General features: G+C 41.5%; 1 protein-coding gene across 50 annotated transcripts in view; it reads left to right on the top strand.

Annotated features, from left to right (window-relative positions):
- BAZ2B (bromodomain adjacent to zinc finger domain 2B) overlaps positions 1–22,685 on the top strand; it is a 331,037-nt gene that overhangs the window by 262,712 nt on the left and 45,640 nt on the right. For all 50 annotated transcript variants that reach the window (XR_010591282.1, XR_010591281.1, XM_065560644.1 and 47 more), the window contains 4 exons: positions 15,651–15,791; positions 16,715–16,969; positions 17,775–17,989; positions 20,981–21,055. Coding sequence is in view for 48 of the 50 variants with exons in the window: in XM_065560644.1 (XP_065416716.1) it covers positions 15,651–15,791; positions 16,715–16,969; positions 17,775–17,989; positions 20,981–21,055 (686 nt within the window). In the remaining 2 variants the exon portion in view is untranslated. The remainder of the gene's footprint in view (positions 1–15,650; positions 15,792–16,714; positions 16,970–17,774; positions 17,990–20,980; positions 21,056–22,685) is intronic.

Here is a 22,685-nt window from a genome sequence, read left to right as displayed (position 1 = left end):
AAAATCGAATCCTTCCAAGCATATGTAAATCTATGGCCCCATCAGTAGCATCTGAGTACTGGTCGTAAAGTACTATTTTCCTCATTTTACAAAGTGGGAAGAGGCACAGAGAGATTCAGGACATGTCTATGCAATGGGGGCTACAGTGGCACAGCTGCAGCTACGCCGCTATAGTATAGATGCTTCCTACATCAATAGGAAGGCGTTTTCCACTGATGTAGGTAATCTGCCTCCCTCAGTGGTGGTAGCTAGGCCAACAGAAGAATTCTTCCATTGACCTAGCACATCCACCCAGGGGGATAGGTCAGCTTAACTACAGTGTTTTTCATACCCCTGAGCAGCATAGCTAGGTTGATCTAAATTTTAAGTGTAGCGCAGGGTGAAGTGCCCAAGGTGCCACAGAGAGTGTGTGATGGAAGTGGTATTTGAGCCGAGGTCTCCTGAGTCCCACTCTGGTGCCCTAGCCACTTGAACACTGTTCCTCTTTTACTGTTACAGAATAATTGTTTTTGTTTGTAAATTACTACTGCAATTTATATTGATGCTAGAATCTCTTTAATTCTCTAATTATCTAAACCCCAGCATACTCTCTCCAAGCAACTGCAGAATCTATATTTTTTTATTACCTGTAACTCAAATGAAAATCTTTTTTGTGATTGAAGGAACTCAAGATGCTGTGGTTTTACTGGGTAGACTCTAATAGATTCAGCGGATACTGGCAGTCACTACTTCTAGGTCCTGATGCAAAGTCTGTTGAAGTCGGTGAGAATATTCCCATGGACTTCAATGGGCACTGATCAGGCCTTTACGTGGCCGGCCAGCCTCCCCTGTGGCCATGATTTACCTCAGTGTGGGAGAATCTTCAAAGAACATTGAGGTCTCAGTGATCTGAAGCTACACTGAGTCTCAATGTGTGTGTCATTTGAGTCATCAGCTTCGTGGACGTCTCAAGTCAATCTTACTATTCTGACTAGAAATCCCAAATTTCTTAACGTCCAATCTGAACACCAGAAGCAGGTAAATCTTCTTTATAAAGCAGGTCACTTTTGTGAAGCACTTTGAGATCTGTGGATGAAAAGCACTATGTAAGTCCAAAGTGCAGTTATTACAATTTACCACGAATTCTTTCTCTCACTAGAAAGCTCATAACTTTAAGTGAAAAAGGTTTGCTGTCTGATATTAGGTCAAACAATTACAGCATATTTTTTACACAAGCAGTTTTTTGGGGGGATTTATACTTCCTGTGTTTGTCAGAATCTGGACTTTACCTACCTTAGCTTCAATTTCAACTTTTCATTACTCTGTAGAAGATAAACCAATTACAGACCAGCCTCTAGTATCTAGTAGTTGATATATCAAGGATACAATGGACTTAAAACCATCAAAACCCCATGGAGTTATAGGATATAAGTGAATGCTTCACAGATCTTTAAACTCCTTTGTGAGACTCTCTGAATTAGTGAGCTCAAGTATTTTATATGGCAGATTCCATTTCATGGCCAGTGACTTTTTGGAATCAAGAGACTCTAAGACAAAGTATTTATTCATATTCTTATCGGGTTTATTTTTAAGGAGATGTTTAGTTCTGTAGTACTTTAGTTCTGTAGTAACCTGCCATTTTTCTGCCAACCTCTTTGTCTTTCTTCATACCAGTCCTGTTGAATTGTTTTACAAGCTGGCTGTCGAACTGTTTTGCTTTCTGGTTGCAACAAACCCTTTAAGTCCATCCAGGATTTTATGTCCTTTTTAAAATAAAAATTAACACATTAGTTTAGTGCATTGTATAAAAAGCATTTCTAGTGCTTCCTTGTTGTATTTTTTTATTGCTATACTCTAGTGGGATTGAAATTTGAGGAACACATTAAAGTTGGCAACTGTTAATGATGAACATAATTTTTCTAGGGAAGGTGTCAGGGTTCCTTCCCCACTCTGAACTCTAGGGTACAAATGTGGGGACCCACATGAAAGCCCCCTAACCTTATTTACCAGCTTAGATTAACAGGAAGCTGCCACCACTAAACGTGTTCCAAATCTTAGGGGAGAGCCACATGGAACTCTGCCTTTCCCCAAATATTTCCCAAGTCTCTAACCCCCCCTTTCCTGGGCAGATTTGAGACTAATTCCTTCCCCCCAAGTCCTTACACCCCTTTTCCTAGGTAGGCTTGAGAGTATACCCTCACCAATTAGTCCTGATGAACACAGATCCAAAATCCTTGGATCTTAAAACAATGAAAAATCAATCAGGTTCTTAAAAGAAGAATTTTAATTAAAGAAAAGGTAAAAATCATCTCTGTAAAATCAGGATGGAAAATAACTTTACAGGGTAATCAGATTCAAAGGGCCCAGAGGAATCCCCTCTAGCCTTAGTTTCAAAGTTACAGCAACACAGGGATAAACCTCCCTCTAGCAAAGGAACATTTACAAGTTGAGAAAACAAAGATAAAACTAACGCGCCTTGCCTGGCTGTTACTTACAAGTTTGAAATATGAGAGACTTGTTCAGAAAGATTTGGAGAGCATTGATGTCCGATCCCTCTTAGTCCCAAGAGCGAACACACCCCAAACAAATGCCTTCCACCCACCAAGATTTGAAAGTATCTTGTCCCCTTCTTGGTCCTTTGGGTCAGGTGTCAGCCAGGTTACCTGAGCTGCTTAACCCTTTACAGGTAAAAGGATTTTGGTGTCTCTGGCCAGGAGGGATTTTATAGTATTGTACGCAGGAGGGTTGTTACCCTTCCCTTTATAGTTATGACCGAAGGTTTGAAAAGCTGCAACTGGGAAATCCTTGTCATAAAGTTACAAAACAGTGTTAACATAATGCTGTGAAAGGAGTCAAGCTTTGGGTTATCGGTGCAGCAAGGATAGTGTCCTGAGTGTTCAGTTTTCCTGAATGACAACAAAGGCATAGAATTGGAGCATTTCTCACCCTATCTGATTTTATAGTATGGTTACTGCTGAAAGCTGAAGAATAGGGAGTAAATTCAAGCCATAAGCACTTTTAGTATGCTGTATCTCAGAAAGCATTTGAAATCTGTGGTACTATCAAGGAAGAATATCTATTCCTGCATCTCTTAATTAAAGGTTTTATACCACAATGATAAATATTTCTGTTCTGAATAATTATTTGCGTAGAGTCTTTGAAGTGCATTTCCTATTGGGCTGTAGGGAAAAGACTTGCATTTTTTTCTGAAGTATGGTAGTTTTCTTAGATCGGTGGGTAGCCACCCTCCCTTCCTTGTATATTTTCACTCAAATGAACTATTAAATTAAGTTATATTGTGCACACTGAACTCTCACATAAATCTGTTTGGCTTTTTGAGTCAGCAGGTGGCACTACTTGCTCTGAGACAGCACTGAACCAATGCCCCAGCATAGTGTTGGGAGTGTTATCTTTTGGATGAGATGTAGAAATCAGGTTCAATTTGTAATACTTCAAGAACCAAAAATCTTTAACTTTTATGCATTCGCCAAACTGAAGCTCACGTAATAGCACTTTGTCTACCAAATTTTCCCCTTCAGTTCAGTTACAAAATGTATTGCTTCCTCTACAAAACATTTATGTAGAGTTTGTATTGTCATATGTTTGCCAAATTCCACTCTAGAGATGGCTGCACTTGAGTGTTTAGTGAAGTGATCCTTGTGTATAATTTGTATATTAATTAAAGTTTGTCAAAGTGCTTTGAGATTTTTCAGACTAATGGGTGTGTTATAAATATAAAAATATAATTTATAATGTTATCTTTCAAAGTTAAGGAAATAATCCCAAACTATGGATCTATGAAGACTTCAATCTTCAGATGGTTTACTTATTTTTCCTAAATTTGATGACAATTGAGCAGTTTCTATCTGCAGTTTTACACTAAATCAGTAGTTTGTATGGATCAGAGAAAGCTAATTTCTGATTAATGATCTAATCCGGGCCCATGGTCACACAAAAGTAATAGTTGTATAAAACACTAATTCTTCTTCGAGATGCGTTGCTCATGTCCATTCCACATTAGGTGTGTGTGCTCGGCCACATGCACCAGTGCTGGAAGTTTTTCCCTCAGCAGTATCTGGAGGGGAGTGGCTCTTGCGCCCTCTGGAGTGGCGCCTGCATGGCGTGGTATAAGGGGCGCTGCCGGCTCCCCCCACCCTCAGTTCCTTCTTGCTGCCAGTGAGGGTGCACGGAATGTTCGCTGCTCTTACTAGCATTGCTTAGGCTTAGAGTTCTTGTAAAGTTAGTAATTGAGTTAGTTAGCCCTTAGCAATAGTTATAGTTTTGTTAGTCCCGTCAGGGACTTAGCCGGGGGACGGAGCATGCCCTGGGCCCAGGCTTTAAGCCCTGAGATCGCTGCAAATGGCCCATGCCCGTGAGCGATCCACATAGTAGCTGTCTCAGGTGCCTCGGTGAAGGGCACATAAGTGATAAGTGTCGAATCTGCAAGTCCTTTAAGCCTAGGACCGAGAAAAAGCGTGAGATTAGACTCAAAGTGCTCCTGATGGAGTTGGCGCTCACTCCGGCCCCGGAGCAAAGGTCCAACTCGGCACCCAGCACCGTTAGTGCGTAGTGCCCCGCCGTCGACAAGCCAGCACCAATCCCTGTCCATCGCCCCGTCCAAGAAGTCAAAGAAGGCCAGTAGGGGACTGTCTCCTACTCCCTGCAAGGGGAAGGATAGGGCTGGGGGCGAGCTAAGACCTATGCTGGGCAGCTCATCTCCCCTGTCGGGAAGTCGGGCCTCAGCTCACACATTGAGCGATGCATCCCACCCCGTTCCTTGCCTGGAAGCCTGGACACAGAGGTGGGCCTTCATCAGCTTCAGGTGCCGTCGATGCCTGAAGCGCTCCAGGCTGTGCAGGAGATCCTGACATCCCAGACTTCAGGGTAAGCCCGCCTTGGGATCTTTCCGTCCACCCTCGCCTCAACGGTACCGCTCCCCATCATGGGGGACGTCCCACCACCATCCACCCACTTGAAGCCGTCATGCCTCCGAGTTAGGGAGGCAGACACTCTCTACAGTCACTGGACCTTGGGCACCGGCAGTGGGATTCGAGGCGCACTTCGCCGGTTACCTGGCGCAGACCCATGCGCTCCCTGGCAGGAACATTGGGACTGGCCTTTCGCATCACTGGAACACCGCTACAGATCCCGGGAATGATCGGAGGACCACAGCCGTGGGCCCGGACAATGATCCGCAAGACAGATCCCTCCCGGCCCGCCATACCTCCAGGTCCCACTCCTCGTTTAGTACCGGTCTTGAAGCGTGAGGCGTCAATTGCGAGTCTACTGTTGTGGATCCGCTGAGCGCCGCCGGTCACCTAGGTCCCCACGGAGGCACACGTCCAGCTCGGACTGGTCCTCCTCCAGATGCGATTATGATTATCACCAGGCACAGGGTCGCCGCTCCAGTGGATCCGGGTGACTGGGCAGCAGTAGCTCCGGATATGGCGCCGGTACGAAGCAAGGCTCCACATCGACGGGGCAGCCTCCCAGGCCCTCGGTGCTGCCTGAATCGTCAGTACCAAAACCTGCCCCATGACCCCAGGCCCAGTGGCTGGGCCCGTGGTACCCCTGGAACTTGTGGGGGTTCACCCAGCCCTCCTAGCCTGCCTGCTCGGCGTCAGGGACTCGGACAGGCCAGTGGCATCGACGACCCAATTCCTTCCGGTGCCTGAGGCCCAGGGGGATAAGACCCCACAAGTCCATGTGGACTCAGGGGAACAGCCTGCTGGACTACCAATGGGTGTCATGGAACCTGCGGTAACAGCCTCCTCCTCGTAGTCTGTGGATGAGACCATCACAGAGCCCCTCACCCGGTTCCTCTGGATGACGCTAAGGTGCACCAGGAGCTGTTGAAGAGGGTCGTGTCCAATCTTGGCCTGCAGGCAGAGGAGTTGGAGGAGCAAGCGGACTCCCTATGTGATGTCCTGTCCTCCACAGCCCTGCTAGGGTGGCCCTTCCCCTTCACGAAGGGGTATTGAAGATATCCAGCGCCTTGTGGCAACCCCCCCTCCTTTCTGCCCCCCATTTCCAAATGGCAGAGCGTAAGTACTTTGTCCCGACTAAGGGACACGAATACCTTTACTCCCATCCTGCCCCAATTCCTTGGTCGTTGAGGCAGCTAACCACAGGGAACGCCAGGGGTAACCCGGAGTTACCACCAAAAATAAAGACTCCAGGAGAATAGACTTGTTCGGACGAAAAATGTATTCCTCGTCTAGCTTACAGTCGAGGGTGGCCAACCACCAGGCCCTCCCTGGCTGCTACAACTTCAATATGTGGCAGGCCACGGCCATGTTTGAGAGTGCCCTCCTGGAAGGAATTCCGGGCCCTCCTCGAAGAGGGCATGGACACTGCCAGGGCAGCCCCTCAAGTGGCATCAAATGCTGCACACTCTGCCGCCCGCACCATGGCGTCCGCCATTTCCATGTGGCGAGAGTCCTGGCTGCTCCTCTTTGGGTTCTCCTCCCAGGCTCAGCAGTCGATTCAGGACCTCCTCTTTGATGGCCAGGCCCTGTTCGCGGAGCAGATGGACAAGAAGTTACATGGGCTGAAGAACTCCCAAACCACCCTAAAAACCCTGGGGCTCTATGTTCTGGGCCTAACACGTAAATGGTTGAAACGGCAACTTCCCCAGGCACAAGGGAGTCAGCCCCTGCAGGACCAGCCGCACAAAAAGCCCAAGGGCTACAGACGGTGCACAAGCCACCTGCCCCCACCCTCTGCCCAGTTGGGCTCGACCCTCTCCAAGCACGGAGCTAAAAAGTCGTTTTGAGGGTGCACCCGGGGCGACCTGCCAGTCTGTTTCCTGGATCCTATTTTCCCATTTTTTTGCAGCCACCTTTCCTTTTTCCTCCCTGCATGGTCGGCAATAACTTTGGACCGCTGGGTCCTCAATACGATCGCATTCCTGGTGGTGGTGACGTCGGCAAGACAAGTCTCTGATATTAAGGCCTTGACCTTGGAACCGCCTTACACAGTGTTTTATAAGGACAAGGTCCAGCTGGCTGCAGCCCCACCCATCCTTCCTACCAAAGGTGGTATCTTCCTTCCACATGAGCCAGGGTGTATTCCTCCCTCTGTTCTGTCCCAAGCCGCACAAGACTGCTGAGGAGAGGCGTCTGCACGTGCTGGACATCCGGAGGGCCTTGGCTTTTTACTTGGAACTTACCAAGCCTTTCTGTAAATTGACCCAGCTCTTCATTGCTACAGCGAATAGGATGAAGGGCCTTCTGGTTTCTTTCCAGAGGATTTCCAACTGGATCACCTCTTGCATAAAGACCTGTTTCGAGCTAACAAAGGTCCCGCCGATCGTCAAGCCCCATTCGATTAGAGCGCAGGCATCTTCAGTGGCCTTCCTGGCGCACATTCTGATCCAGGACATCGGTAGAGCCGTGACGTGGTCCTCGGTCCACTCTCATTATGTCTTCACTCAGCAGGTCAGAGACAACGCTGGGTTTGACAGAGCTGTATTGCAATCTGCACGGCTGTGAACTCCTAGCCGCCTCCACGGGAACTGCTGGGAGTCATCTCATGTGCAATGGACATGAACAAGGAATCAAAGAAGAAAAGACAGTTACCTTTCCGTAACTGGTGTTCTCCGAGATGTGTTGCTCATGTCCATTCCACAACCTGCCCTCCTTTCCCACTGTCGGAGTTTCCAGCAAGAAGGAACTGAGGGTGTGGGGAGCTGGTGGCATCCCTTATACAAGGCCCTGCGGGCACTACTCCAGAGGGTGTCGGAGCTGCTCCCCTACAGATACTGCTGAGGGAAAAACTTACGGCACTGGTGCATGTGGCCGAGCACACACACCTAATGTGGAATGGACATGAGCAACGCATCTCAAAGAACACCAATTATGGAAAGGTAACTGTCTTTTCCTGAATTTACCAGCTCTTTCTGGGCCAGATGATTCTCCGGAGACTGGGCATGGTGTGGAAGGGGTTTGGTGTGACTTTGCTGGAGAGGGAATCTGCTGCTGAAGGGAGGTGGCAGAAACCCAGAGTCAGAATTTAGCCTGGGAGACAGACGTAGGGAGCAGCCTCGGGGGTATGGTCACTATGAGCTTGAGATACATGCAAGAATTGGCCGTTATCCCCAGGAAGGGAGGTGCCCTAATCAGTGATTAGAGATGGAAGCTCAAGGGGCAGTTTGGACTGTCTGTCCGGTGATGGGAGTTCAGGTTCCTTCCTGAAGCATTACATTAATTATATTCTCATGAACTGCCCCTTTCAATGACACTGTGATTCTGTAATAAAAGTGTTGGACTGATCTGTGCATTGAACTGATTCCTTGGTGAATTCCTGCCTCCCCAAAGGCTGTAGGTCAGGATGTGTGAAGGGGGATCAGGATGTGCATGCTAAGTTAATTTACAGAGGCTTCCCACCCACAGAATTGTTGAGGAGCTATACACCCCTTCCATACCAGGCCAAATCTGCTGAAGACTGATCAGTCCGGTGCAGATCTAGCTAAGATAGAAATAAGAGACCGACTCCATCCCTTACCATATTTCTGCATAACAGTGGGTTGGATTTGGCCCGATGACTTAATTTAAAGATGTTCTGAATTGAACATTTGTATTAGGTTTCAAGATAAAAGTGGATATATGCTGTGTAGTTTAACTCTGTCAATTTGCCTATGTAATGGTAACTAGAATAGCCATAACATAGCTGGCATGTAAATAGATTCACAGTAGTCCATGTTGTTTCTTTTCGCCTGAAATGATTTCATGTACATTATACTGTAATATAGATAAGTAATATACTTCTGACACTGTCTCCCTCACCCTGATTATCTGTCTTCTATTTCTGCATTAAATTTTGCAACTACAGTACTCCATGAATAGGATGACCAGATAGCAACTGTGAAAAAACAGGACGGGGGTGGGGGGTAATAGGCGCCTATATAAGAAAAAGTCCCCAAAAATGGGATTGTCCCTTTAAAAATGGGACATCTGGTCACCCTATCCATGGAGAAGTAGGTTTTTGCACTTTCACATTCTGTGCAATAAAAATCCATGGTCATGAAAGTCCATAAAAAAGCAAAGCATAAAGTTGTCCAAAGTGGAGGGTGGACACTTCTATTTACACATATTTAACTAACAAGCATTCTTTCTTTCACATGTAATTCATGCTATATCAAAATATTTTTTGTGTAATTATGAGAATTTATTTTTTAAATCCCTTACCATTTCAGAACAATATATATGAGCCTCCTGAAGGGGAATAAATCACTTATGTACATAGCACTTGCACAGAACGTAAATAACTCTGGCCAGGAAGGTCAGAGAAAGAAATTGAAAAAGGTCCTTAGAATTGATTTGAGATTGAACAACATTAAACAAAACTGCTTATGTTCAGTAACTTAAGTAACTCAAGAAAAAGCTGTTTAATCAGGAGTACTCTATTCAGCTTATTCAACTTAGACTGTAATAATTAGAGATTTATTAGATAAAACACTTCAATCAACATTTGCCGCTCCAGTGGTTAAAATGTCAAATCATACCGTACCTTGTATTGCAACAGAGTGTACACCGCAAAAATAAAAAGGACTTAATAAAATTACATGCTGGAATAGCATAGATAATAAAACCAGAGGCAATATACAAAATTATTGATTAAACTTTTGTTAGGCCATGATGGACTAATTTACATCTCATATTTCAGTCTGCCGGTATCTTCAGATTTAACCATGATGTTATCTTCAGAGAGCTTCAAGGCTAAAACATTGCTAACCTTGCCTTTTGTTTCTATAGTATAATGTATTTACTTTTATATTAATATCTAACTATAAAAATGTTAAAGCACTTAGTAAATCAAGAAGTAGCAAAATAAATAATCAAATACAAATCACAGACAATTAAAAGAATTAAAGGTAAAATGAATATCTAAATCATGACTAGTAGCAAGAGAAGACTTCCGTTAAACACATTTCTAAAGAATGTAATAAGCAGCTTTGGCTCAATTAACTGTTTATAAATTTAAACAAAATTAATTCTAGCAGCTTAATTCTGTGTTTAACATCAAAATAATGCCTAACAGTTGGGAAGTGGAATGCTACCTAGCCGCTCTTATGTATCAGAAAGTTGGATTACATTCTTTTCTAATGGTTTGTAAGCAGCTGCAGTGTCCCATAAAATAACATTATTTTGTCATGCCCACAATTTAGCTGGAAAAAAAAAACGGTGATGTATTTTTCCTTGAGATAATAAAAAAAAAAACTATTTATCTAAACAGGAAATATCTCACTAAAAATCTGGTGAAACAACTCTATCCTGAAAGCAGAGTGGTCTCTGAAGCGGTGCCAAATGAAAACTGCTGTGATAGAAATTTAATTTTTTATAATTTCTTGATTTAAAAAAAAAAGTTCTTTATTAGTGGTTGAAAAATGTTTTTTGTTGTTTGCAAAAATTAAGGAGCATATCAACACATTGAAGTGTTTTTCTTAAAACGTCGTGTTCCTCTATTCTCAGTACTGTGAGCTCAGTACAGTAGCATCATGTATTAGCAGAGGTATTAGTAGCTAATATGGGACCAAACTCTACATTCCATATTCATGCAAATCTCCCATTTTCCACAGAATTTAATGGAAGTTTTGACTGACTGTGGAGTTCATGATTTGACCTGGCAATATGCTCTATTACCAGCATTAAAAAGCACAAGAAAATCAGAGGGTGTAGAATGCAGGGTTTAGTATCAAATAGATATTTAGTCAGGACTCTCCTGAGTTCCTCCAGTTTAGCAATTAAATTTCAAACAATAGCACACACAAACTTGTAATCATTTCATTTATGTAAACTGTGTAACAAACTATCATAATTGTACCAGAGGTTTTTTCCCTATAATTCCTCAGGGATCAGTAAACAACAAAAGGTTGTTAAACATGCATTTATTGCTAAAGGGCTCTGTCAGCAATTTTGTAGACATCACTATGATATGGGAGTACCTCAGGTTTTAGAAGTTGTCTAATAAGCAGTTTGAAAGTAGAATGGAATTCACAGCACCCTAGTGATTCTAATAGTGATGCACATATTGTATCAATGAGGATTTATACCATAAATATATGCTTAGTGAAAATGCCATGTGGAATTGTCAGTTTTTCTTAACTAAACCAACCTTTTTGTTTTAAACGTCCCATATATAAGTTGACCATTTAAAACTGGACAGTTTTAAATGGTCTAAATAAATAAATATTTAAATGGTTTAAATAAACCATTAAATATAATTTAATACGGCTGTTTTATACTAGCACATCTTTCTGTATCCTTTAGGTGGGGTAAAATTTTAATTAAAACATAATAAACTGTTGCTGGAAAAAACCCCTTGATTCCATATTTTGTACATATTATTGTCCCTAAAATCACTCTAAATAATACATTATAAATCTAAAATGTTACTAAAAGGATGAACATTTATTACTACCTAGTAAATAGAAATGCTTACACTGAAATACTCCTTTAGATTTTTTATAACATTAATTGCTAAAGAAAAACTTACATTTTCATCTTACGCTTAATGCAAACCCCAACAACAATATTTGCGGTTTTTGTTTTTATATCTGCCTCCTATGACCTCTGTTTTATTAATCTCATTTTTATTCTCCATGTAACCTACAGTATTCCCTTATATATTAAATTTTATTTATGCCTTTTAAATTTGAGAACAAGTTGCTGTCAGAAGAAACATATTCTCACTTTTAATTATGCCCAGAACAAAAATGTAAAGGACCCAAAAGATTAATAAAATGCACAGGGATAGACCATTTCACTGGATTATATGGCAAATGCTTCAATACAGAGGCTTAACAGTCCCATATGTTATCAAGTTTTGTAACAATTGGTCAAAGCCACCTTACATTCTTCTGTACTAAATTTATTTTTTCACAGTATTGTTGGCCTAAAAACAATTATTATATCCTGTATTCTTCACTGTAAATCCTAGCCTTCTGAAAAAAGGTATTAATCTGTTTCTACAAACTGTCCTTTTCAAGTGACTAATGTGAAACATTTGTATTTAGATTTTCTGTCCAAATATTTCCAAGTGGCAGGAAAACTTTGATTCTTTAATCTGAATAGTCTCTACCTCCCATGAACCAGTTTTATTAAAAGTCTGAGTTTGAACTTAATAATACTTTAACATTTTATATAATGAGATTCATTTTCAAAGCACTTTGCAAACATTAACTGATTAAACCTCACAATACCCTGTGAGGTGTCGGTACAGTAAACATTATTAACTAATATGGAAAGGTTAAATAAGAGGGGGTCACTGTCTGATCCAGGATTAGAGCTGTGGTGGTCAGACCACAGGACCATGCCTTTCTCCCAACATACCTCTAAGAATAAGGCTAAATATCTTAACTCAAAGCTATACTTAATGCAAATGTTGGAAAAAGTCAGGGACTTAAACATTGAATTTTTTTCTGTGTTTTGGTTTTGTATTTTTGTGCTTCAGTTCAAAGCAAGAGGGATTTATCTGTCCATTTAAATAGCGATTTTCATGCAAAATTATTTAAGTGTACTGTTCTCTGAAATGTGACTTAACAAACGGGATCATTGGTTCTTTGTGTGTCTCAGTGGTTTGTGTGTCAAATTTGCTGCATTTACAAGAATTTTAAAAAAGGTATTCTATCTGCCAGCCCTGCAGATTCGGCCTAAGAACTGAGGGTCGAGCTGTGTTCTTTCAGTTGTATGCATTATCACCAATAATAAAGATTCTCCATGTGAAACTCACTTAAGTCTTCTGGAGGAGGAGGAGCAGTAGAAGAATTTTGCTCACTCTCCTACAGTTATATTTAGTTCTGCGCTAATGTTACTAACAAAAGTAAAGGGTAGTAAGTGTTTATTTTAGTTAATAAAATAAGCTGACTACTCTTAGTACACCCCGGGAGCAGATATGTTGAGTAACAATGTACCATTTTTATAACATTGCCTTTTTGATCATAACTGTACAGAAAGTGTTATTTAAAATAAATCTATTTACCCTTCCCATGCCTTTCGTAACTGTCCATAGCATTTTGCTAATTGTCAAAAATATGTAAATAATAATAGCCAAGGTATAGGATATTTTCTAGGAAATACCAACCAGTTTTGGGGTCCTGGAGGCCCAAGACGAAGCAGAGGGGCATTAAACCAGAACCAGTCATTAATTCCCAGATATGCTTTGCTCTGAGAGCATTTTCCATTATTTAATAGCGGTAAGGGCATGGATTTTTGTATGTAGCTTTAATGTATTTTGGCTTTCTAGACACTGAGCTGCGTTCTGGTGAATGGAGCAAAGCATAAGTAAAAGTGTGTGTCCTGTGAAGAGTCACAGGGCTGAGGGATGGAATCTTCAACTGGGCAGGGTGCTGATATGGCCAGGCTGCAGCAGCTAATACAGGCTATGTAGGGAGTTCTGGATGTGGCTACTTTGTCTCTCCAGGTGAGATTATGAGCCAGTAGATGCTCCCTGTGCCCTGAGTTTACCACAATCCACAAGTACATACATGACAAGCATAGAGGTTGTCATCGAGCTCTGCTCTTCACTGCTTTGTCCCCCACACAAAGGAAATGTATGTCTTTTTTTCCACTGTTTGGACGTTATGGAAATAGCACTCCAGGATTGTATGCCTTATACAATATCTAGATTATCTGAATCACTTCTCGGTAGTCCCGTCAGTGATCCTCGGACTCAAGACAGACAATTTGGAGACTACTCCATGCAGCTCTGCAAAAGCACCTCAATCCTGCCCTTCAGCATGTCTCTTATTCCAATCCTAGGTCCTCCTTTCATCAAAAGACAGTTATGCAAAATTTTGAAGTGATTTTGTAATACAGACAAAGGAGATTAGGCTAAAACCACCAAATTATTTTGACTCATGGGAAGAGTTCCGCAGCTGGTGTGAATCAGTTTAGTTCCATTGTCTGGCCCTTGGTCACGACAAGGGAAAGGCTGATGCTATACACATTGTGCTATCTTAACCCTCATGGCATTAGGTTCTTGAGGATTTATAGACTTGCCCTTGTATGATGGAGAAGAGGTGGTTTTGATGTTAGAGAATGATTGCAAAGTCTATGTACATTTTTTTTCAGTTTAAATTCCATATTTGTTGTGCAGAGGTTTATGGAATAAACATGCAGACAAAACAGGCATTACCAAGCGCAGCAAAATATTCAGTGTTTGTGTGGATGAGTGTGGGCTGGCAGAACGGAGGTTACCACTTTGCCGGGGGAACAGAACCCCTAGAGCCAGTCCTGAAACTAGGAGAGCTCCAAATTCAGCATCAGTTATACCAGATGCCTGATTAAATGTAATTAATACAATAAAAGGAAACATAAATGTAGAAAGTGTTTGAGGAGCAAGAGAGATAAAGATAGCTGACCTTTTCATTGGCTGTTGCTATGTTTATGCGTATAGAATAACGTACGGCTGAATGTGCAGTGGTGAGATTTTTGCATGCTTCACTGCTTAGTGATGCAAGCCCCAAAGCTGTGTGCGTTGAACACACAAAAATAATTTTATAGCAGTAAAGTTGTACACACTAACCTATTTCTCTTTATAAAATGTATGCATTAAGTGTGATTTAAAAAAAAAAAAGTAAAGTCGGTGGTTTAAAATGTGTTCCGTAGACATACACATTCCTATTTATTTTTATATTAACTGCCTGTACTATAACTACCCAGACTTCCACATGGTATACTTCTGCATGGAATAGGTGTCCCCACTTTCTACATGCAGCCCATCACCATTCCGTCTACACTTTTTTGAATGACTATAAATGATAGACATAGCTGAGCTTGACTAGTGTTAGGATTTTCCTAAATTCTCCAAAGGCAAGATACCTGGAGAAAGCATTCCGTGTAAGGAAATGGCTACCTATGCCATCAACAGTGTTAGGACATCACTAACACTGATAGGGTTAGCAGGCAACAATAAGGGGGTTTAATTGCCATTGCCCTTCTGACACAGTATGCACATTTTGCTGTGTGATTTGGATAGTAAAAAACTACAGGAGAACCATGATGTTTGTTTTTTTTTTAAAAAAAGGGCTATTACTGAGTGGCTGCACGGTGTCGATTTATATCTTGTCATACAGTTTCCCCTGCTGTGGGGTTGTTGGCAACTATACATCTTCAGGGAAGATTTAATAATGGCATGGTGTTCTGGACTGCTGCAGTCTGCAGTGACCCTTTCTTTGCAGATGTGTGTTAGGATATATATGCCCATCCTTCTAACTTGATAGGCAATTGCTCCAAATGTGAGGCTATCAGTCATTAGTACTCAGAAGAAGCTTTTGCTCCGGAAGAATCTTTTTTCTGATGTGCTGAGGCAGAATGACTCCATTTTGGCTAAGCCGTCCCCACTCTTTCGGAAAGAGTGCACTGATGTCTACTTTAGAGACCAATTTGAAGCCTGGCCATCTCCATTAAATGTCCATTGCTGGCACATGGAAAGCAATATAAGAAATTATTTCTGCCACAGATCTCGGATCTGCTCACGGACAGCATGATTTAACTCTATTTACAGTACTGGGGAGGGCAGCTTCTCCCCTTGCCGCCTTTTAATCCAAATGCTTTAATTGCTATGGTGATTATTAAGATTACGTAACTAGTGCTTTTCAAATTCTTAAATTGTTCTATTGTAAGTATAATGCATGGGTTTAATTTTCTTTCCATTCTATTCTATTTAAGGAGAAAGAGCGGTTAAAGCAAGAGAAACGCGATGAAAAAAGATTAAATAAAGAGCGTAAACTGGAACAGCGAAGATTGGAATTAGAAATGGCTAAGGAGCTAAAGAAGCCTAATGAAGATATGTGCTTAGCAGACCAGAAGGTAATCATAATAATGTAAATTTACTTATTTTCTTGCCTCTTTTTAATGCTGTTTCTCTCGTCTCTGTCTCTAGCCATTGTGTCAATAATTAATTCTTCTTACTGCAGCTGCCCCTAAAAAATTCCAATTTTGCCTTAGATAACTGTATTTGCAGTATTATCTATATACTTAATGTAAGCATTAACTAAAGGATACTACAAATACTGAGGCGATATTGTTTTAGTTATCTAATGAAATTACTTTTGGGGCTGACCTACTTTTGAGGACGCCAAAAATTCACATGTTTTCCTACTTTAAAATATTAAAGTAACCTTCATGATTATTACTGTAAAAGTCTCTCTCACTACCTGAACCCCAGCTGGAGCCTTCTCCATAGGCGTGGCTTCTCCTGCGACTCCTTTCCCCAATGTAATCCTTCTCCTGAGCTTGAGTGTTCCTATGGTTCCCTCAGGACCTGTCTTTGTCAGCTCTGTCTACCTGAGAGCTACTTTAGAGAGACATGATAGGTAAGGTAATATCTTTTGTTTGACCAACTTCTGTTGGTAAGAGAGAGACGCTTTAGAGCTTACACCAACAAGAGTTGGTCCAACAAAAGCTATTCCCTCACCAACCTTCTCTCTCTAATATCATGGGACTAACACAGTGACAACAACACTGCGTACAGAAAGCTACTTTCTCATTTTATAAGATTCCCCTCCTCCCCCCCACGCGCGCACACACACCTTTATAGTTCCTTATAGTTCAGAGTAGAGTCTGAGTGCCACATCTAGCTCAACGTGTCAGTAGTAAATAACCTGTGAAAATAGTGGAATTATTTCACCCTTCAGACCCCAACCTTTTGTAGCTTATTATTAACATCAAGTCTTGCAAGTTATAGTGATCTTGGAAGATCCTACTGAATTGTTTTTCTCTTTGATTTTCAGCCTTTGCCAGAGTTGCCTCGCATTCCAGGCCTTGTTCTCTCTGGAAGCACATTTTCAGACTGTCTCATGGTGGTGCAGTTCTTGCGCAACTTTGGTAAAGTTCTTGGCTTTGATGTGAATATGGATGTCCCTAATCTAAGTGTTCTTCAGGAGGGCTTGTTAAACATAGGGGACAGCATGGGAGAAGTACAAGACTTACTTGTAAGGCTCCTCTCAGCTGCAGTTTGTGATCCAGGACTAATCACAGGATACAAGGTAAAAAGAAAAAAGTCCTATACACCTTACAGTGGTAAACAAATAATATTAGTAAATAAATTATTAATAGTAACCATTAAAATCACCCACTTTTCCTTGATACTCTCTCTTCCTTGGACTCCAATAACTCTACTTTCCTGGTGGTTCTCCTATCTTGCTGACTACTCTTTCTGTGTTACCTTCAGTGACTCCTCTTCTTCCTCCTCACTTTCACCCTTTGTGAGTGTTCCCCAGAGATCTGTCTTTGATCCTTACATTCTCCCTCTCCCCCATACACACCTTCTCCCATGATCTACCATCACCTCTATGGGCACATCTTTGATTCCTCCTGTTCCTTCTACCCTCACCTGCAGGTTCTCGGCAAATCTTGTTGCTTCTTCCTTCAAAAACTGCTCCTTCCCCTCTAACACCATTGTCAAAACGCTGATTGACACCATGATTCTCTGCCTTTTTATTTTTATTTATTTATTTTTTTTGCTTGGACTAATTTAACCTTTTACTGAAGCCCTTTCTAAACATTCTGAATTGTGCTAGTCAATATCTATCATTTTCTGACAAATACCACTTGGCATGTTGGTCTGCTTTTACTTAACCTATTTAATGTACATTAGTGTTATTTCTGTTTTTTGAAACGTACAATGGATGCATGCATTTTGTTGCACTGTGCTGTCTGGACTCAACTTTAAGTTTGGGATTGGACTCCCAAAACAAACAAAAAAGTATTATTTTTAACCATAATGTATTATTGGGTCTGTTATGGTATTTTATTGTTCTTATGTGATTGACCAAAAAAATTATTTTTTAGGCCAAAACAACTCTTGGGGAACATTTGTTGAATGTTGGTGTCAACCGTGACAATGTTTCTGAGATTCTACAGATTTTTATGGAAGCTCACTGTGGGCAAACTGAGCTTACAGAAAGTCTGAAGACCAAAGCTTTCCAGGCACATACTCCAGCTCAGAAAGCGTCGGTACTTGCTTTCCTTATTAATGAGTTAGCATGCAGCAAAAGTGTAGTGAGGTAAGATTTTCTAAACCTTTATCCATGCTGTACAAATACACCATATAATGCATAATGTGTACATCATATTTTGTTATAGTAGAGTTCTATTAGTCCCTGTTGTAGCTAAGGGTGAGAGCTGATTTCTGTTATAACTCCCTATTTTCATATACACACAACTTTTCAAAAGAAATACCTTGGGAAATTTTAAATTTTCCATACTTGGTTTATGCCCAGAGGGAATGTTCTTCTCAAGACTTTGAGTTATGAGAGGGAGCTGATTTTAAAGAAATGTCCCCAGCTCCTTTTGGAAATAACTCAAAAAAGGGTTGAACAGCTAACCTTTATGCAGCACCCTGGGTTTTTTATCCAAATACTTGCCTATCCCTTCCTTTATGTAGCAGTTAGATTAATAAGATCATCAGCGGAGGTAGCTTGGCTGCTTACCACTATAATAATTCAGAATGAGGCTGTTTGTAGGATTTCTTCGTTGCAGAAATTGGAAGGTGTGTATGAGGCAGGGGGTTGCAGGAAGAGGAAGGACAGTTCCAGGATTAAGGAAGTTGAATGCTGCCCTGGAGAAGTGTACTATATTCCTGCTTCTGCCACAGTGTTCGTATGTGATGCTGGGCAAGTCACTTAAATCAAAATGTTCACAAATGGCCAGTAATTGTGTGATGTTCTTTGAATGCCAGTCCGTGTACATATTCCACATTGGGAAGCGCACTCACCAACTTGCACACATCAGAGAATTTTCTAGTCAGCAACCCCCACTGGGGAGAGAGAAGAGACCATTCCAACTGCCTCAATACCAAGATGACTAATGCAGCGCCATGATTGTGGGGGTGGAAGGTCCATTTGGCACTAGTACTCAGGGAATTTTTTCTAATAGGGCTTGTCTACACTAACACGTCAGTATAACTTATGTTGCTCAGGGATGCGAATAATCCACACATCTTAGCGGTGTAAGTTACACCAACCTAAGTGCCAGGGTAAAAAGCACTATATTGGCAGCAAAATTTCTTCTGCCAACATAGCTACCTCCTCTTGCGAAGGTGTTATGCTGATGGGAGAGCTCTCTCCCGATGGATTACGTCTTTACCACACTCACTACAGTGGTGCAGCTGCATGCTGTAGCGCTTCTAGTGTAGACTAGTCCTAAGTTTTGAGGCACCCTCAGCATCCGACAGCCTGGTAGTTTTTATGCTGCCTTGAAGCCAGGTCAAGGGAGGGCCACCTTTGCCTCTTCTCTTTTCAAGGCTTGCAGTCCAGATCTGACCTATCTGTATGCCTTCTAGATGAGAAGGCTTCAGGTGGTTTTGAAGCTTATGCTGGGGCTGATTTCAACTACATTCAGTCCCCCTTGAGCTTAGATGCCTGGAATCTGGCCCCACCTAGTTGCCTGCTCCACGAGAAAAGCCCTTAGGAGTGGTTCCCTCGACTGCTGGGTCCACTTGGAGAAGGACCTGCAGAATTCATAGCGCTCCTGGGTGTGCCCCTGACTGAGACAAAACAGACACCTTTTGTATCTGTCATCCACAGACATAACTGCTTTGCAGGATGGGCAGTTTTTAAGCCCGGGGACTTGCCATGGAGGCTGGTACTGCCAGCAAACATAGGGAAAGGTGCCTCTGTGGCATGTCTGCACCTATCTGACTACGTTCTTAACACTAACTAACCAGAAGCCAGCGTGGAGGTAAATCTGAAGAGAGTTGCTCTGACATGCACTACAGGTGGTAGAGAAAGAACTGAGACATGATGGCTCTGCCCTTTATATCCTTTCAGAATGCACAAGGAAGATCTGTGTTGCCGTTTGTACACCCAGAGACTAGCCTAAAGGGAGGCCTACTGCCTGGGTGTCATCAATTGTGGAATATCTATATGGACTAACATTCAAAGAAGAAAAAGAGGTTACTTACCTTTACAGTAACTAATATTCTTTGAGACCGGTGTAGTCTGTATACATATTCCACTACCCACCTGCCATGCCTGCTACTTCAGGGTCCTGACGTCATAGGCTCTCTCAGTAGTGAAGGAACTGAGGTAGGGTGAGGTGGCTTCTCCCTTTATACCTTTGTGAAATGATGCTTGTGGTGCCTCAGTGGGAACTGCTGACTAGAAAATTCTCCAGCATGTGCACACTGGACATGCACTCACCAACCTTGGAATATATATATATATATATATATATATATATATATATGACTACATATCTCAAAGGACATCAGTTGCTAAAAGCGGGGTACTTAACTTTTATTCCTAATTTTCTGGGTGTCCAACATGAGACACCTAGAGCCAGATTTCAAGGTGCTGATTGCTCACGACTGCAATTAAAAGTGATTGGAGCTGTGCTTTCAACATATAATGCTCTATAAAAATGCTAATTATTCTGGAAAATCAGGGCCTAGGTTTCTCAGGTTGGGTATCCAAAATTAGTGGACACTTCCGACAATTTTGGCCTTAATGTCTCTGTGTTTGTGTCCCATCTGTAAAATGGGGATAATACTACCTATTCTCTGAAGATTGTTTTGAAGATAAATTCATTAATATCTGTGAAGCACTTAGACACCATGGTTAGAGCACTATAGAAATGACCAGAGGATGGTAATAACTTTGTGTTTGGTACTGGGTTTGAATAGTCTGTGGCAAATAAGGCCTGAGGCTACTGAGTATTATAAAAAGAAATATTGAATAATTACTTATTCTCTCATTTCTTTAAAACCAACTCCTTCTCCAAACTCAAAAACAGCTGCAGAGATTTTGCTCAAAGTTTTTAAAAGAATATTCACTGTGTGCGCAGTCCAGTTGCACTTGCAACCTGAATTCTGGTATTTCCTAACTTTTGAATGCTTGTCTTTGCAATCTTCCTGTTCTTTTAATGAAGTATTTTTGGATGTAATTTTTATATATGTAATATATTGTGTGTGTGTGTGTGTATCTGATATATGCATATTCTTGCTTGGTGATATTTTATGAACTACCTAAAACCTTTGGTTTTTTTGTATTTGACAGTGAAATTGATAAGAACATTGATTATATGTCAAATTTAAGAAGAGATAAATGGATGGTTGAAGGCAAATTGCGGAAGTAAGTTATATTTCCTTAAATATTTCTTTTGTGTGTTTGGAACAAATCTTTATAGTAGAAATTTAAACAAAGACAAAAATCAGCTAAGTTGTGTTTTAAAAAAAATAAATAAATAAAAGTAACTGCAATACTTTATTAAGAAAGGATATTAATTTAACTTGGCCCAAGGCCAGTATTTTACAATCGTTTAAAGATGTGTGAGATTCAGTGGGTTACTATGTCTCAAAATTGGAAGAAAATCAAATCCATTTTGCATTCTCTGAAAGAGGTAAACCATTTCTTATTCAAAGGTTACTTTAGCTGTCAAATTGTTAATGACATTAAGAAACTGATTGGACCTGCCACCTTCTCAATTTTCATTTTAAATATGCTTATAAAGGACTTGATTGTTGTTACAATGGACACCCTTAAAAACTTGCCAGTTACTTTGATAACTAAATAATGCTCCCTCACTATTTGCAGTACATCCTCAGTGTTCCTATAGTAAGTTTTGGGAATAATGCAAATACTGAGGTAATCTCATCTATTTACCTCGGGCAAAATTGGCAAATTTTCAAGGGTAATCACTTTATGTCCCCTATTCTCCCATCGTACAAAACAAAATTCCATACAGCAAGCATAATAGCTCCATCTACCAGGAGGCTAGAAGGCAAAGAAACTGTGAATCACATGAGGTGTACAAAGCCAGGCTCCACTCCCGTTCCCTTTGTCATCTTTGCCTGCTGTGCAGGAAGCATTGAATCCTTTCTCGGTCCTTTGCTTCAGGTACTTTATGTTTCTAATCCTATTTCTCCCTTTTTTCCCTTTAATGTGTCTTAGAAGGAAGAAAGAAGAAGTAAAGAAGAAGGACAAGAGGGAGGTAGAGGAAAAATACTGACCATTTAAAAAAAAAATTATGGAAAAAAATGTAGCTGTGGACCTCTGCTAATACTGCAGGTTCCCAAACTACATAGGTATAATGGCTTTATCTCTTGGGGCAAGCCCAATCATTCTCCCATCTCATCTGGATCCCAGCAGGCCAGTCCTCTCCTGTGGGTATGTAGTTGAAACAGTGCTGCTGAAGCTCTGATGTAGCCAAGAAATCTTAGCTGTCTTTATCTCCTCAGGGACTCCTCCTTCTTATCTCTCTCCCTCCATCAAACTGTCACTTATATCAGTGGGCAAAGGGAGACAAAGAGCATGCGGCTGCCTGCAGAACCAATGAGTTCATCCTTCTGGGCAGAACACTGAAGTACCTCAGGCAGGGGTCTCAATCAGATCCTTCAGATTTGATGTTGCTGTGGGACACCCACAGTAGATTAGTTTCCCTTCTCACAGAGAAGCCACCTCAGTTGTAAACCATAACCACAGATCAAGCACATTGTTGTGTACTTTTGGGACTGAGGGTAGGAATGAAGGCCAACATTTTCAAAACTGACTAGTGATTTTAGGTGTCTCCATTTTCAGGTGCCCAACTTGAGGCATGTGCCTCAGTACTTCTAAAAACCTTGAGGTATCTCAGGGTGGCTATCCAGAATTTAAGGCCTGTTTGAAAAGTTAGGCCACGGATACCCATTCTTTTCCCTTGCCTGGTTCCAGGAATGTTGCAAAGATCTGCTCAGATTGGATTCATGTCATTTTCTTAATATAG

The sequence above is a fragment of the Chrysemys picta genome, chromosome 11 (genome assembly GCF_011386835.1).
Source record: "Chrysemys picta bellii isolate R12L10 chromosome 11, ASM1138683v2, whole genome shotgun sequence".
NCBI classification, from domain to species: domain Eukaryota; kingdom Metazoa; phylum Chordata; order Testudines; family Emydidae; genus Chrysemys; species Chrysemys picta.
This window is presented reverse-complemented; position numbering and strand designations above follow the sequence as displayed.